Raw genomic sequence first — 17,323 nt, forward strand, 5'->3', positions numbered from 1 at the left:
ATCGTGAATATACCTGGACCAAAACTCACAATTTTGGATGGCTCACTCTACTTTAAATGACAAGCAATTCAATATATGTTTTACAGCTTAGAGACATTTGAAAAACATACTTTCAAATGAAATTAATAACATTGAAATGGTTTTTTAATACGTGTATTGTCAATTTTGTAGATGATGTATACAGTACTGGTCAAAACATTACTAATTTTAATGTTTTTTAAAAGAAGTCTCTTATGCTCATTTTTATTTGATCAAAAATACAGAAAAACTATAATGTGAAATTATTATTACAATGTAAAAGAATGGGTTTCTATTTTAATATACTTTAAATGATCATTTATTTATTTGATGCAAAGCTGAATTTTCAGCCATTAGTCCAGTCTTTAGTGTCACAATCCTTCAGAAATCATTATAATATGCTGATTTTGATCAATGTTGAAAACAGTTGTGCTGCTTTATATATATATATATATATATATATGACCTGTGATACTTTTTCCAGGATTTATTGATGAATAAAAAAGTTAAAAAGAACAGCGTTTATTAAAAATATAAATATTTTCTTACAATATAAATCTTTAATTTTTATCAATTTAACACATCCTTGCTAAATAAAAGTATTAATTTCTTTCAAAGAAAAACAAAGTTCTGATCCCAAACTTAACGGTAGTGTAGCCTACATTGTTACAAAATATTTATATTTTAAATCAATCCTGTTGACCTGTTATCTGTTACTTTGTATTCATCAAAAAAAATCCTGAAAAAAGTATCACAGGTTGTAAAAAAATTATTAATAATTATTATATAATATTAACTGTATGCATAAGTCGGCATATTAGAATGATTTCTGAGGGATCATCTGACACTGAAGACTGGAGTAATGGCTGGTGAAAATTCAGCTTTGCATCACAGAAATAAATTATAATTTTAAGTATATTGAAATAGAAAAATATTATTTAAAATTGTAATCATGGTTCACAATATTACATTTTTCTGTATTTTTGATCAAATAAATGCAGGCTTGATGAGCATAAGAGACTTATTTTTTATTTTATTTTTTTATTCTTTATTTTACATTTTGAATTTTCTGTTGCTTTTGTTGTTTAATCTTTTATATTGACGTTGTGTGAATTTGTATTCCTATTATTTGTTTTTATGCTTGTGAAGCACTTTGAGTTGCATTTTATGTACTAAAAGTGCTATACAAAATAAATGTTAATGATTATTATTATTATTTCAAAAACATTAAAAATAGTAATGTTTCCAAACTTTTGACCGTAAAGTTACTGTTATATTATTTATAGAGGTCTTTAAGCGCCTGCACATTCAACCACGATGCGTTTAGTTTTATATTTTGGTTATATCAAATAAAAGGATTTTGGTAGACAGTGCGAACGCATCCGTTTCCTAGCAACAGGACAACAACAGCACAGAAGAATGGCGGACAAGACTGAGGAGACACCGCCGAACTCCAGACGGGTTTTTATTAACAAAGTTGATAAATACACAACGAAAAATATCGCAAAGGTAAAACATCGTATTACTTTGTACAATATTGCGTAATTGCAACGTTACAAATGCATTCTTGGACATCTAAATATTCCACATAGTATCAATTTATTTGAGAACATTTTCTATGGTATAATTTCTATTCCAGTCTATGGTATAACCTTTAACGTTACCGTGGAATTAGAAATAGTGGATAGCTAGTTCCAGATGAATTACAGCATGTCACATCAAGACTGCCAAATTAGGGATATTGGCCATACTTTTATCCTGTATTCAGTTTTTAGACGCGTGTGTAGTTGGTGCATCTCTTGTGGACTCTGGAGAGGCTGATGTGGAGGAAGAAGAAGACAGGCTGCAGGATGAGCAACCAAAAATCAAAGATGCAACCTTTCAGATTGTGGGAACAATTTCCAGCCAAACTGAGAAGTGGAGTTTTATCTCTGAAGAGTACAGCGTAAATAAATCAACTGTTTACTACAGCATTACACAGAAGATGTGTCTTTTATAAGTTGTAACCTACTGTCACTTTACTATATATTTTTTTATCACATCCCTTTTCATCTCTGCCAGCACTTGGAGCGTGAAGAGCTTCTCCATCATCTGATGAAATGTGATGTGATCATTTATGATATTACTCAGCATGCTGATCAGATAGCAGAAGCACAGTGGGCCGTCTCAGGTATCACATTTTTATGGAACCCATGTGCTGCTTCCTGCTATGAACATTTTGAGCAAATGCTTGTTAAATTATCATCCATCACAGCTCTTCATAAAGAAATGGACACGTTTTCTGGGCACAAGATGTTTATCCTGGTGTCAACCATCATGACGTGGGCTACAACTAAACCAGCTGATAAAGTATGAGAACACTTATCAATTAAGTACTTTCTTGTTCAGCATCATGCTGCATGTAAACATTTTAAAAGGCTGTATTAATGGATATTTTAACGCAACAATAGGATTATCCAGAGATTCCCTTTACAGAGGAGCACTACAGAAAAAGAAAAGCACACCCCAACTTCCATGATCATATCGGTTTGGAGAAACTTGTGGTCAAATTAGGCAAAACTGTAAGCAAGAAACCTTAATAATTTTTTTAACATAATTGTCCATTTTAGTTGAAAATGTGTGCAATATTAAACAGTTGTACATGCTATGTATGGTAGGTGAGATATTTCAACACTTCAAGTGAGCAGTACTTTATAAGTGTGAAGTTCATATTTATGTGTGACTGATTTTCAGAAAAGCTCCCAGTTCTCTACATATGTTGTTGCATCAGGGCTACAATATGGAATGGGAGAACACATGCTTCACTTGTTTTTTAAGGTAAATCATAGTGGATCTGGATATTCTTTTGTAAATACTTTGTACTTATTGAAATGTTGAGGTTAAAGGAAAAAAAAATAAAAAATAGGCTCATTTTCCAACTCCCCTAAAATTAAACAGTTGAGTTTTACCATTTTCAAATCCATTCAGCCGATCTCCGGATCTGGCGGTAGAACTTTTAGCATAGCTTAGCATAGATCATTGAATCTGATTAGACAGTTAGCATCTCGAAAATGACCAAAAACGTTCAATATTTTTCCTATTTAAAACTTGACTCTTCTGTAGTTACATCGTGTACTAAGGCCGCGTGTCCACCAAAGCGTTTTTTCACGTGGCTGGCTGGCGTATTCAATGGTTTTTAATGGGAGCGCCACGCTTTTAGAACGCCATGAGCGCAATGAGGCGCTGAGCACTCAGCATTTTTTACTGGTCGCCGAGAGTTGAAGAATGTTCAACTTTGTTCAAATTTTCATCACTGTCACTTTTCACCCAGCCATCCAATCGCCACATTCTGCTTGTACTGTACGTCAACAGATGACAACAAGCAGTATAATAACGGAACAAAATACTTTAAAACAAGAGCCAGAGCAAATACTTTATATTTTATCAGCATTTTTATATAGAATCAATACATAAACAAACCATCTGTAAAATGAGATACTAGTAACACTTCCGCGGATATTCCGTATCATAACAAGCAAAGAGTCTCAACTGAAAAAAACGCTGCGCTGCCAAAACGCTCTCAAGCGCCCACAGCGTTTTCAGCAGGGCGCCTAGTGTTTTCAGCTGGATAAAAACGCGTTGGTGGACACGCGGCCTAAGACTGATGGAAAATGAAAAGTTGCTATTTTCTAGGCCGATATGGCTAGGAACTACACTCTCATTCCTGCGTAATAGGAAAAATATCGAAAGTCTTTGGTAATTTTTGAGTGAGATGCTAACGGTCTAATCAGATTCAATGATCTATGCTAAGCTATGCTAAAGGTGCTACCGCCAGATCCGGAGATCGGCTGAATGGATTCGAAAATGGTAAAATTCATCTGTTTAACTCTAGGGGAGTTGGAAAATTAGCCTATTTTTTTTAAAAAAAGTGTAGAGTTCCTTTAAAGCTACACTGTGTAACTTTTTTAGTTTATTCTTAGCTAAAAACACTTAGTTCTTTCAAAAATATATGTGCTCATTAATGTATATTTACTTCTTTCAAGTAATAAAGTATTCTCGTAAGTTTATAATATGCCATTGAAAATACATACGGGTAAGGGGTTCGAATGCGGGTCGCCATGTTGCCCCTACATCTTGAAAGTACATTAGCCAAAGAGGGACATACCCGTAAATTCAAGCTTTGCCTTTCGCGTTTTAACACTCTATGGCACCGTGTCGAATGTGGACGAGGTCGAACTGAAGCCATGTTAATCTTGGACTAAATCGGCCACCGTAGGAGTTAAAACGAAATCGGAATTGAGAGGAACAGAAACTAAAATTCACTGGATGCTCATATACCTTTTCACCACTAGAAGGGGGAAAATATCACACAGTGTAGCTTTAAAGTTTATGTTGTGTTGTTCTATGTAGATGTCATGGATGGGCGAAGTCTCCATGGTCCCCATCTTTGGAGATGGCTCCAATATTATCCCTACTATTCACATCAATGATCTGGCAGGGTTAGTATAATTATAGAGCTTTTTACGACACCATCCATGCAAAAGCTAAATTACTGGGCATTTACATCTGTTCAATTCATATTCATTAAGGATCATCCAAAATGTCATTGACCACAAGCCAAAGTCACAATACTTTGTTGCTGTTGATGACTCCAAAAACACAATGGAGGATATCATAAAGGTGAGATTTTACACATTCAGTTTATATATATTTTTTGTTTGTTTTGAAAGTCAATGATTCTCATGCAATCAAATCTTCTTCCTCAAGGCAATAACACTCGTGCTTGGACCAGGAAAAACTAAAAATGTTTCAAAAGAAGAGATTTATCTCATACGGGAGCTGACAGTAAGAATCAATGTCAATATTGTTCTGACATTCTACAGAGAAGATTATCAATATAGTACATTTTTGGTTTTGTATCAACTATGATTTTTTTTTTACTTCAGCAAACAGATATTGATTCTTTGCTTGTCAACCTTCGTATTGAAGCACCGTATCTAAAAGAGAATTTTAACATCCAGTGGGTGTCAGAAGATGGCATGGTTGAAAACATTGAGCAGGTCACTGAAGAATACAAGCAGACCAGGGGATTGTTGGTATGTTGAAATATTCTAGTTATATGTTTGTTTTTTACACTTCTTTTATGTTGAAAATCACTGTGTACTATGTTGGACTTTTTGGCTTAATCTAAAGTTTCACTGTACAAGCACCTGTGTTTGTGTGTGTCCCAGCCCCTTCGTATATGCATCCTGGGACCACCTGCTGTTGGGAAGAGCACTATAGCAGAGATGATATGCAAACATTACAGACTTCATCATGTTAAACTTAAGGAGACAATCACTGAAACTTTAGACAATCTGGTCAGTGCTACACAAAACCCAGCATTTATTCAGAACCATGAAAGCATGTTCAAATACAGTATATACATATACACTGCCGTTCAAAAGTAAGATTTTTAATGTTTTTACAAGAAGTCTCTTATGCTCACCAAGGCTGTGTTTATGTAGTTAAAAATACAAAAAAAAGTAATATTGTGAAATATTAATAAAATGTTAAATAACTATTTTCTATTTGAATATATTTTAAAATGTATTTATATGATGCAAAGCTGAATTTTCAGCATCACTACTACTGAAAATTCAGCTTTGCATCTCAGAAATAAATTACATTTTAAAATATATTCAAACATAAAACAGTTATTTTACATTTTAATTATATTTGTATAACTAATACTAATATTACTGGCTTTTTTTGTATTTTTAATCAAATAAATGCAGCCTTGGTGAGCAGAGGAGACTTTTTCTAAAAACATAAAAAAATCTTACAGATCAAAACTTTTGAACGGCAGTGTATATATACAGTGGGGCAAAAAAGAATTTAGTCAGCCACCAATTGTGCACGTTTTCCCACTTAAAAAGATGAGAGGCCTGTAATTTTCATCATAGGTACACCTCAACTAGGAGAGACAGAATGAGAAAAAAAATCCAGAAAATCACATTGTCTGATTTTTTAAGAATTTATTTGCAAATTATGGTGGAAAATAAGTATTTAGTCACCTAAAAAAAAGCAAGATTTCTGGCTCTCACAGACCTGTAACTTCTTATTTAAGAGGCTCCTCTGTTCTCCTCTCGTTACCTGTATATTTATACAGGTGCTGGTCATATAATTAGAATATCATCAAAAAGTTGATTTATTTCACTAATTCCATTCAAAAAGTGAAACTTGTATATTATATTCATTCATTACACACAGACTGTTGTATTTCAAATGTTTATTTCTTTTAATTTTGATGATTATAACTGACAACTTAGGAAAATCCCAAATTCAGTATCTCAGAAAATTTGAATATTACTTAAGACCAATACAAAGAAAGGATTTTTAGAAATCTTGGCCAACTGAAAAGTATGAACATGAAAAGTATGAGGATGTACAGCACTCAATACTTAGTTGGGGCTCCTTTTGCCTGAATTACTGCAGCAATGCGGCGTGGCATGGGGTCGATCAGTCTGTGGCACTGCTCAGGTGTTATGAGAGCCCAGGTTGCTCTGATAGTGGCCTTCAGCTCTTCTGCATTGTTGGGTCTGGCATATCGCATCTTCCTCTTCAACATACCCCATAGATTATCTATGGGGTTAAGCTCAGGCGAGTTTGCTGGCCAATTAAGAACAAGGATACCATTGTCCTTAAACCAGGTACTGGTTGCTTTGGCACTGTGTGCAGATGCCAAGTCCTGTTGGAAATTGAAATCTGCATCTCCATAAAGTTGGTCAGCAGCAGGAAGCATGAAGTGCTCTAAAACTTCCTGGTATACGGCTGCGTTGACCTTGGACCTCAGAAAACACAGTGGACCAACACCAGCAGATGACATGGCACCCCAAACCATCACTGACTGTGGAAACTTTACACTGGACCTCAAGCAACGTGGATTGTGTGTCTCTCCTCTCTTCCTCCAGACTCTGGGACCCTGATTTCCAAAGGAAATGCAAAATTTACTCTCATCAGAGAACATAACTTTGGACCACTCAGCAGCAGTCCAATCCTTTTTGTCTTTAGCACAGGCGAGACGCTTTTGACGCTGTCTGTTGTTCAAGAGTCGATTGACACAAGGAATGCGACAGCTGAAACCCATGTCTTGCATACGTCTGTGCGTAGTGGTTCTTGAAGCACTGACTCCAGCTGCAGTACACTCTTTGTGAATCTCCCCCACATTTTTGAATGGATTTTGTTTCACAATCCTCTCCAGGGTGTGGTTATCCCTATTGCTTGTACACTTTTTTTCTACCACATCTTTTCCTTCCCTTCGCCTCTCTATTAATGTGCTTGGACACAGAGCTCTGTGAACAGCCAGCCTCTTTTGCAATGACCTTTTGTGTCTTGCCCTCCTTGTGCAAGGTGTCAATGGATCATCTTTTGGACAACTGTCAAGTCCGCAGTCTTCCCCATGATTGTGTAGCCTACAGAACTAGACTGAGAGACCATTTAAAGGCCTTTGCAGGTGCTTTGAGTTAATTAGCTGATTAGAGTGTGGCACCAGGTGTCTTCAATATTGAACCTTTTCACAATATTCTAATTTTCTGAGATACTGAATTTGGGATTTTCCTTAGTTGTCAGTTATAATCATCAAAATTAAAAAAAAACATTTGAAATATATCAGTCTGTGTGTAATGAATGAATATAATATACAAGTTTCACTTTTTGAATGGAATTAGTGAAATAAATCAACTTTTTGATGATATTCTAATTATATGACCAGCACCTGTATATATATATATATATATATATATATATATATATATATATATATATATATATATATATATATATATATATATATATATGTATTGATGTAAATAGCTCCCTGCAGTGACCTTTTCTGGTTTTGTACCCTTAAAAATTCATATAAATTGTATAGGTTTTATACTGATGCTTAGTTGAATTATTCAGGAGTTGTGTGTTCATACGGAGGACATGGGAAATGATGATGGTGAAGCTCAGGAGTTTCTGGACACTCTGAAGGAAAACATGAATGAGAATGAAGGTTGTATATTTGTATTTTTTTAGGTGCGTTATATTGAAATTATATACATTAAGATTTTGTTGTTTTTGGTTTTTAGGACGACTCGATGACCAACATGTGATTCGTATAATGAGGGACAAACTCAGGACTAAACCCTGTATGAACCAGGGCTTTGTTTTGGACGGTTTTCCTAAGACACATGAGCAGGCGAAGCAGTTATTTACTGGTGAGAAATTTGCCTTTTTTAGGTGATATATTAACAAATTAAATCATGATTCTGATTAATAATACATGAGTTTTGATTTGCTGCATGATTATTTAAATATTCAACAGGTGATGAAGAGCCTGAAGACTTGCAATCTAAACATGAAAAAAAGATCATCCCAGGTCTGTAATTGATTAATATAATGTATAATGCAAATTAGAAATGCCTTTTTTCCAGACTTCTCCATCATAATTATTAGCCTTAAGATTTGAGTCTTGCATGACTGATTTGAACTTTCTTTTGAAAAGTTTGTGCTTTTGAAAGAAATCTCATTCTCACCAAGGCTGAATACAGTAAACATACAGTAAAATAAGTAATATCATAAAATTTTATTGTATTTTTAAGTAACTATTTTCTATTTTAATATATTTTCAAATGAAATTTATTCCTATGATGGCAAAACGTAATTTTCCACAGCAATTACTACAGTCTTCAGTGTCACATGATCCTTCAGAAATTTTAATATGCAAAACTTTTCTTATTATTAACAATGTTGAAAGCGGTTGTGCTGCTTAATATTTTTGTGGAAACTTTGATATGTATGTTTTCAGGGCTCTTTGATGAATATAACATTTAAAAGAATAGCATTTATTTGATACAAAATCTTTATAACATGATGCATGTCTACTAACATACATGTAATGTATCCTTGCTGAATAAAAACCTTACTGAGCCAATTTAGCTCTATTTCTAAATTTGAGAGATCTTTACAATTTTGTTCAGCTCAGCTTTACATAATAGTGGTAACTTTTGTGAACATGTTCAGTAAGAGATGTTGTATTTGTAGACAGCATGCCCACAACTCATTTAAAAGACATACTGTAACAAGTGGATTTGAAAATCACTATGATACTAGAGAAACAATCAACTGTCCTTTTTCCAGAGTTTGTGTTCTCTGTTGACGCCACTGATGATTTCCTGAAAAACCGCATTCTGAATCTACCAGAGACTATTGTAGAGGGAACTTCCTACACCCCTGAACAGTTTCCACGCCGCTTGGCCCGCTTCAGAGAGAGAAACGTAGAGGATCAGACACTGCTGATCTACTTTGAGGACCTAGAGATTCATCCTGAGCACTTAGGTAACAAGGAGTGAACAGAATCATATTTTAATGAAGTGCAGTAATACTAAATTTGTTGAGCTAGTTAATACAGACCAAGTGTAAAGGTACGGTCACGCAAATTTTCATGAAAGAAATACAGTTATTTCAATAGGAATCCACGTACATTTTGCATAAGGGTGAAAGATTTCCACAAAAAGATTTTGCAATGGGTTGCTTGGTTTAGAAGTGACTTCTGTGTGAGATGCACTTCACAGGATGTGTTTGGTTTGATTAAAATGAACTCTGTTGCAATTGCTCTGTTAGTGCAGTTCAAGTGTGAAGGTTGCCATTTAAACCTTGGTGTGTGGACCAAGACCCACCTTTCCAGGGCTGCTATTTTGACTCCTTTATAAGCTTTTGTAAGTGCTCAGCTGGTAAAATTCCCACCATATATACACACATACAACATGCTCAGGGTACGTTTACACGACATTGTTTTCAACTGAAAATAGATTTTTTTTTTAATGTATTTTGGTCATTCATTTACACGACAACGGCGTTTTGGAGGCCTGAAAACGGGTTTCAAAGTGCATGGTTTCTCCATGTAAACAACAAAAACATATGCGGATTACGTGGTTGCAGGTTGTTTCTTGACAAAGTGACATCGCCAACTACTGACCTGGCATGCATAATACAGCCTTTTTTGACATTTTCGCAGATCCATTTTGACAACATTGTCATCTATTTTAGTACATCATTGTTGTGTAAACATACCCTCATTAAGCCCAGCACACAGCATTGTTTTGGCAAAAAAATATACACTAACCGGCCAATATAATAGGTCCACCTGTTCAACTGTTTGTAAACGCAAATGTCTAATCAGCCAATCACATGGCAGCAACGCAATGCATTTAGGCATGTAGACATGAGGCGTATCTCAATGTCAAGGAAGGATCCTCGGAAGCCAGAATTTCGAGGATGCTACATCATCGACATCCGTCGAAGGACTGTTCCAATGTCGAGGATCTAAGGACTGAGTCCTTCGTTCGAAAAATATGCCATACAGGAAAGGATGCATATGTGTAGCCTCCGCGCTCTCAAATCACCCACAATCCTATGCGCGCAGCTTTGCTGTCTTGTTCAAAAAATACAAAATGTCGGACGTTGGCGGAGTCGGAGCGTTAACTGGGCAATATGCTTTCAAATGAAAGTATATTTACGTTACCAAACATTTGTTATAACCGTAGTAAATATAAGTAAAGTTTAAGGTTAACGTTTCTTACCATCCCAAGTCTTTGACACCAGAGGTGGCGACAAATTAAATTTCTCCTCCTGCTAGCCTGACGCCGATGCTGCCTCACCATCTTCATCTCCATTTCCATATCAGAAAAAATGCTGTACAGCAACCAAACCATTAACGTTAACACTTCCATTTTTCAGCGCCGAAAGCGGACCTTTTCACTGACGTAATGACGCAATGACGTGCACTTGTTAGCCTGTTCTATTTACGTGTTCTCCGAATGCTAAAGAGGAGCCTCGCCTAGCCTCTGAAGGAAGTGACTTGGAAGGACCAGTCCTGCCAAGCAAGTATCCTTGACATTGAGAAACACCTATGGTGAAGACGATCTGCTGAAGTTCAAACATCAGAATGGAAAAAAAGGTGATTTAAGTGACTGAACGTGGCATGGTTGTTGGTGCCAGACAAAGTGGTCAGCTAAGAACAGGAAACTGAGTCTGCAATTCGACACAGGCGCACCAAAATTCGACAAAAATTTTTGAAAAACGCTGCCTGGCCTACCCATCTTCTGATGGCTACTTCCAGCAGGATAACGCCATGTCCAAAATCTCAACATGACAAATGGCCGCCACAGTGTGAACGCTAAACAAACCAGGACTAAAAGAACCAAGAGAACTTAACTACAAGTGTGAACACACCCTTACTGCTACACTATTGACAATAAAAATATACTTTTTTGCCCACAACATTTCACTAATGTGACCATACCTTTAGGAGTAGTATTGTGATGTTTCAACAGTTTTGACTGGCATCTCACATGATACCATGCTTGAAAAGTGTGCTTATGCTATATTTACGTATAAATACGATTAACTAGTGTGATTATATTAATTAAAGTGTTGCCTAACAGTCAACATTTTTATAACCCTGTATATCTATTTTCCTCTACTCTTATTTCAGAGATTACAAGCAACGATAACAATGAGTACTTGCTGGTCACAGAGAAAATTTGCAAAAAAGTGGGCAAACCGAAGAACTACGGGTCGATCTCAAAGGAGGTGGAGGAAGAAGAGCGACGGCAAGCTGAACAGCAGCTAAAGAATCAGGCGGCACAGAGGGCTGAGACAGAGCGGCGGGAGGAAGAAGAGGCCCAACAGAGAGATCAGCGTTGGGGAGAATGGGTATGCACCTGACGCTATATTTTTTTAAAGGAATTTAAGGTTAAGGGCCAGGTTTACTAACAGCTTGCGACAGCACAAACCCTCTTTTGGCTTTAAAAACTACTGTCAGGATTTACTAAAGACACGCGATAGGAAATTAGCGTTGAAAAGGTTATTTTTGCACCTGACCTTTTTCCATATGCATTTATAGGAGGAGTTTTCCTGTCAGACCGGTAAATTTATGGGTGGAGAGTATTTAAATGATAAATGCAATGTGATTTACTGAGATTTGCGTCAGTCAACGTAGTGGTATTTGCACCATTATTTATCCACCTAAAAAGGCACGTCTTAATCGTTTTTGCGCCTGACATGACATTGAATTTGCACATTGTCATTAGATCATAAGCAGGGGCCGGATTCACAAAACATTCTTAAGAATGAAATTATTTTTAACTGCCAATTTTAACTGCCAATTTTAACTGCCAATTTTAACTGCCAATTTCTTCTTATTTTCTAACTTGAGAAAAAATATAAGAATATTTTGTATTCCCAAAAACTTTTCTTAAGAATGTTCTTATTTTTTTTCTTATGATTGTTCTTAAGATAAAATGTAAGAAGTATTCATATTCACGAAAATAATGTTCTTTAAAACCATCTTAAATAACTTCTTAAAGTTAGGATAACCTCCAACCTTTCTTAAATACCAGTTCTACTGTTAATGTGTCACAAATAGTAGTTTTAAGACTTTTTCAGGCGAGAATGTTCTTATTTAAAGATTAAATCTGTGGTTTATTTATAAAGAGAGCGCCTATTTTACAATTTTATCTGCCATTTTTGGAGTTGTGAGATCCAGGCGATCAGCGGGTGTTCAGCGCTCGTTAACCCCGCCGAGAGTAGCCTTACCTCGGCTAGTCCTTCTGCCGTCTGCCGCTGGCTCTGACATCTCTGAGATATGATTCGTCTTGTGTCGATCTAACGGCCGATCTTTGGTACCCAAGCAACGTTCTTGATAAACGGCTAGGCTCTTATAAAATAACGATTTTACCGACACGGCACATTAAAAACACGACATTGAGTGATTAACTCCCGTCAAGCCAGTCACAACGAAAATAGTCGCACACTTATTATGATATCTACGGTAATCTGCAGGAAGCGCAAAAAGACGAGCTTTGAGGTGTTTTTCATTCAGCAAGTGTTCAGTAAGACCTTTCAATAAAATAACACCTCTTATTTTCTTCTTAACTAAAAAATTAAGATGTTCTTAGGAAAATATTTGAGAACTTCTAAAGAATTTTTCAAGAATTGCACTAAGGAACATACTTACGAACTTCTTAGAATTTATCTTAAGAATTTTCTTAACTTCTTTCTTAAGAAGATTTTCGTGAAACCAGCCCACCAAACCATCTGTGTTTGTATTAGCTTGCGCCCACATGCTAATTTGTCCTCTTTAGAAGATCTGGGGGCAGATTCACAAAACATTCTTAAGAATAAAATTCTTCTTAACTGCCAATTTATTCTTATTTTCTAATTTAAGAAAAAAAAAATTGTATTACCAAAAACTTGTACGAATGTTCTTATCTTTTTTTCTTAAGATTGTTCTTAAGATAAAATGTAATAAGTAATTATATTCTCGAAAATATTGTTCTTAAAAATCATCCTAAATAACTTCTTAAAGATAGGATAACATCCAACCTGTCTTAAATACCCAAATGTAAGATGATTAATGAGCTTATTGGGTTGTTTCAAATATTAAACATTACAACATAACATAGCTACCTAAATATAATACATATTAATACTAGTTGGCTACCATTTGTTGACAAGTACTCTGAAGTGACACTGATCGATCATTTGCACGTATACATGATGCACTCAAGCTAGAACTAGCAAGTCAGCATGCACAGATACATGACGCATTCACTCTAGAGTGAGCGCAAGGAAGACGGAGTGCAAATGAATGGGAAAGACTGCTGCATCTTGAGACGGGCTCTTTTGAAATAACAATTTTAACTTAACATTAAAAGCACCAAGCTGAGTAATTAACTCCCATCAAGCCAGTCGCTTCGAAAATAGTTTGCACGTTTATTATGATAACTACAGTAATCTGCAGGCAGTGCAAAAAGACAGGGTTTTAGGTGTTTTTCATTCAACAAGTCTTCAGCAATAGCCACTTTTCATCCAAATAACACCAATTCAGTCAGGTCCACTTAAGTCAAAAACACCACTTTTAGTCAACTTTTTATTGCCATATTTTGCAAAGATTTACATTTGGCGATATGGCTCTGTTCTAAATTCCCCATCCTTTTCATGAGCTCCATGAAAAGCCAAGACAGGGAACGGCAGCAGATTCTGGGGACAACCTCCCATTTTTTTAAACTGGGAGGGCAGCGAAATCCCCCATTTGGAACAGAGTATGCATCAATGAAAACATAATGACATTGATTAAGTTAAACACAGTTTAAGGAGGAGCTGGGGTGGAGGTGGGTTGCAAAGCAGTGTGCAGCAGAAGGAGCCAAGCAGGCAGATTGAATGAGAGAGACTCCCTGTATGAGAGTTGCCAATTGAGCGCATAGGAATCGGATCAGCTGATATGCGCGGGGTTGGAATTTTTTCAGTCAGCTGATAGCGGCGCTTGACTACATGGCCTGCCTGAACTAACGCAGAATGCTTGATATAACACCATTTTCTTCTTAAAGAGCACCTATCATGGAATTTTGAAATTTACCTTTTCATGTAGTGTGTAACATAGATCTAAGTGAACAAAAACATCCTGTGATAGCTTGAAATATGACAGTGCACCGTATATATAGTTATTTTCTTTGAAAAGTAAGAGTCGACTCGGAGTCATTTTTAAGAATCGTTAGAAGACCGAAGCTTTTTCTCTGACTAGATGACGTCAACTTGTCAAGTTATTTGAATACGATACGCCCACTTATTGCGCTCCAAGACGCCAGTGAAAACTAGAAAACATCATGGCGACGAGACGCTGTGTTCTGAAGTGCCACTCAAAAGCAAACTTCTTTCATCTGCCCAAGGATGAGCATTTGAAGACTAAGTGGCTTGAAGACAAACCATACATCGTCGCGATTGTGTGTTTATTAGTCGTCAAATGTATGTTTCGCGATCTCAGGAAGCTTTTATTATGGACTTCTATTATGGCACATGGTATCTTCTTCGTCTGTCTGTACATGGACTACATGTGCACAGAGCGCCCTCCGGCTGCCAGTATGAATTGAAAACAACACATAAGAGACTCAATCGCTCATGATTAGGCTATAACTGCCCATTTTGAGGAAGTATTGAATAAAAAATACTCCTCTGTTTAGAAATTTGACACAGACATATGAGAATCTATCAATATGTCTCCTCATCTGCACACTTTTGAACTAAAAGCCCTGAGGGATGTTGATTTGTCGCGAGTCTTCGTGAGGAGAATAGAGGAGTTTTTTTATGAATGAGAACAGCTGAGGCTCATATTACAATCAAACAGTACCGACGCGGTTTTCATATTCATAACTCCTGACACATATTAACAAATTACTGTCACTATAAGACTTTGATGGGCGTTCCGTTTCCGAAAATATCTGCACAGACTAAACCAATCACAACTGACTGGGTCATCGGACCAATCACCGCAGATTAGCGTCACGTAAAGGCGGGGTTTTGAAAAGTGAATCACTAAAGGAATCATTTGAGAATCGCTGTCAAAACAGGTAAAAATAAATGCATATTATAAGAAAACTAAAGTCTTTTTTGTCATTGCATGCATGCAAAACTGTTGTTGGGGACTTCTAAAACAATATTTGGAACATTTTAAATGCCATGATAGGTGCTCTTTAAGACAAATTATGTTCTTAAGAAAATATTTGAGAACTTAAGAATTTTTCACAAATTGCACTTTCTTACAAACTTCTTAGAATTTATCTTAACCTCTTCCCTGTCACCGTCCCGCTGGCGGGACACCTGGCACTCTTTTTTTGATCGGCTTTTTTTCGTATCATATATTTGAGTAATTATCATAAATTAGGTATCATTCGAAAGCTTACAAACTCAAAATTCATCCTGTGAAAACCGTTTTGAAATTGGACGTTGCATTACCATGGAAACAGTACTTTAAATTACTCTAGCGGGCTCCTCCCCTAGTGGGCGTCGTCATGTTTAATATTACAACATTTATTTTAACTACTTTATAATAAAAATCTTTTCTAATCTTGACAAAACACATATCGTCGGAAAGGTCTGAGTCTCAGGGTTCCATGTTTGGTGACCATTTTGTGATGGAAGGGATATTTGGACAGAAATTTACAGAAAAATGCATCAAAAAAACAATCAATGGAATATGTGTGACACCCGGTGGCTGTTTGTGGTACAGCGCCTAAACAAAATCTCATGGGAACTTCAATTTTTGTGATATCAACTTCAAATTTGGAACACAACTTGGTTAGACATATGGCTTTGATTTTATAGTAATTTTAGATTAAAACATTTTTGTAAAATATATATTTTATATAAAATAAAAATATTTAGTACAGTATTTTTTATTTACAGTAAATTTAAATTTCCATAACTTTTTCATACTTTCATATTTTTAATTGTGTTCACTTCAGCAATAATCTGCCGAGTGTCTGCTTTAAAACAAGACCAAACTTATGTCTATATTCCAAAGCATTCTTGAATGACAGCCCTTTAAGTTTGGATAGTGCATTTTCATGTGTATTCTCAAAAAGGGGGGTGACAGTTAAGGGGTTTTAAGTTCTTTCTTAAGAAGATTTTCGTGAATCCGGCCCCTTGTCCTTCATTTTTAAAACCATTGACTTGCACTAATATAAGTGCCATTTTAAATTATTTAATTGTGTTTTTTTTTGTTTTGTCATTTCATGTTTTTGCAATTGCAGAAAAATATGTTTGGCTAGCAAATCAATGAGGTTTTGGTGTGTGTGTTTTAAGAATCAGCATCTGGAGGAGATGAGGAGACAAGAACATGACTTGTTGGAATCTCAGTCAGGACCTTTCAGGAACTACCTGATGAGGGATGTGATGCCCACTCTCACACAAGGGCTCATCGAATGCTGTACAATACGTCCTGATGACCCCATAGACTTCCTGGTAGGGTTGTCCTTTCTATCAATAGCTGCACCTTATTAGTTTAATTGAAGGTATTTTCTAGAAAAAATTGCTGTAAAATTCTCTCCGTTTGTCATTTGTATCTTTCAGGCTGAGTACCTTCTCAAAAATAATCCTGAAGCGTAATAATACGTGGACATTTTTTGCCCTGGGTTTCATCAGCAAGTATAACTTCTGTTGTTGTTTTTTTGTTCTAGAGTTTTATTTCAGTCTTACTGTTAATTTAAAATCTAAATGTTTAATATACAGTCCATGCGTATGAATAATATTTATGTAGTAATGCTGCAATTAATAAATACAATGCATCTCAAATGGAAAAATGCCTTTCTTCCACATGAATTTATGCGAAAAACATAATAAAATAAAAGCTTGGTAGAATGAAGCTGTTAATTGGACGTTCATTTGTGGAAAGTATGTCCATCATGTCATGATTACTCTGATTTGTCCTCTGCTTTCAAAGGATAAATGTTACAAATGGCAG

The 17,323-nt window shown here is 35.9% G+C and overlaps 1 protein-coding gene across 1 annotated transcript; it reads left to right on the plus strand.

Moving 5' to 3' along the window:
• Nucleotides 1-1,437: 1,437 nt before the first annotated feature.
• On the plus strand, nucleotides 1,438-16,968 carry ak7b (adenylate kinase 7b; the record flags this gene model as incomplete). Its single annotated transcript, XM_079833367.1, is given in 18 exon segments — nucleotides 1,438-1,527; nucleotides 1,787-1,963; nucleotides 2,080-2,188; nucleotides 2,273-2,367; nucleotides 2,469-2,579; nucleotides 2,752-2,835; nucleotides 4,408-4,496; nucleotides 4,587-4,677; nucleotides 4,765-4,842; nucleotides 4,944-5,093; nucleotides 5,229-5,357; nucleotides 7,942-8,037; nucleotides 8,114-8,240; nucleotides 8,348-8,401; nucleotides 9,163-9,360; nucleotides 11,519-11,739; nucleotides 16,666-16,824; nucleotides 16,933-16,968. Coding segments are annotated over 18 exon segments (2,094 nt in total).
• Nucleotides 16,969-17,323: the final 355 nt, after the last annotated feature.

This window comes from Gobio gobio (genome assembly GCF_949357685.1).
Source record: "Gobio gobio genome assembly, chromosome: 13".
Classification (NCBI taxonomy): domain Eukaryota; kingdom Metazoa; phylum Chordata; class Actinopteri; order Cypriniformes; family Gobionidae; genus Gobio; species Gobio gobio.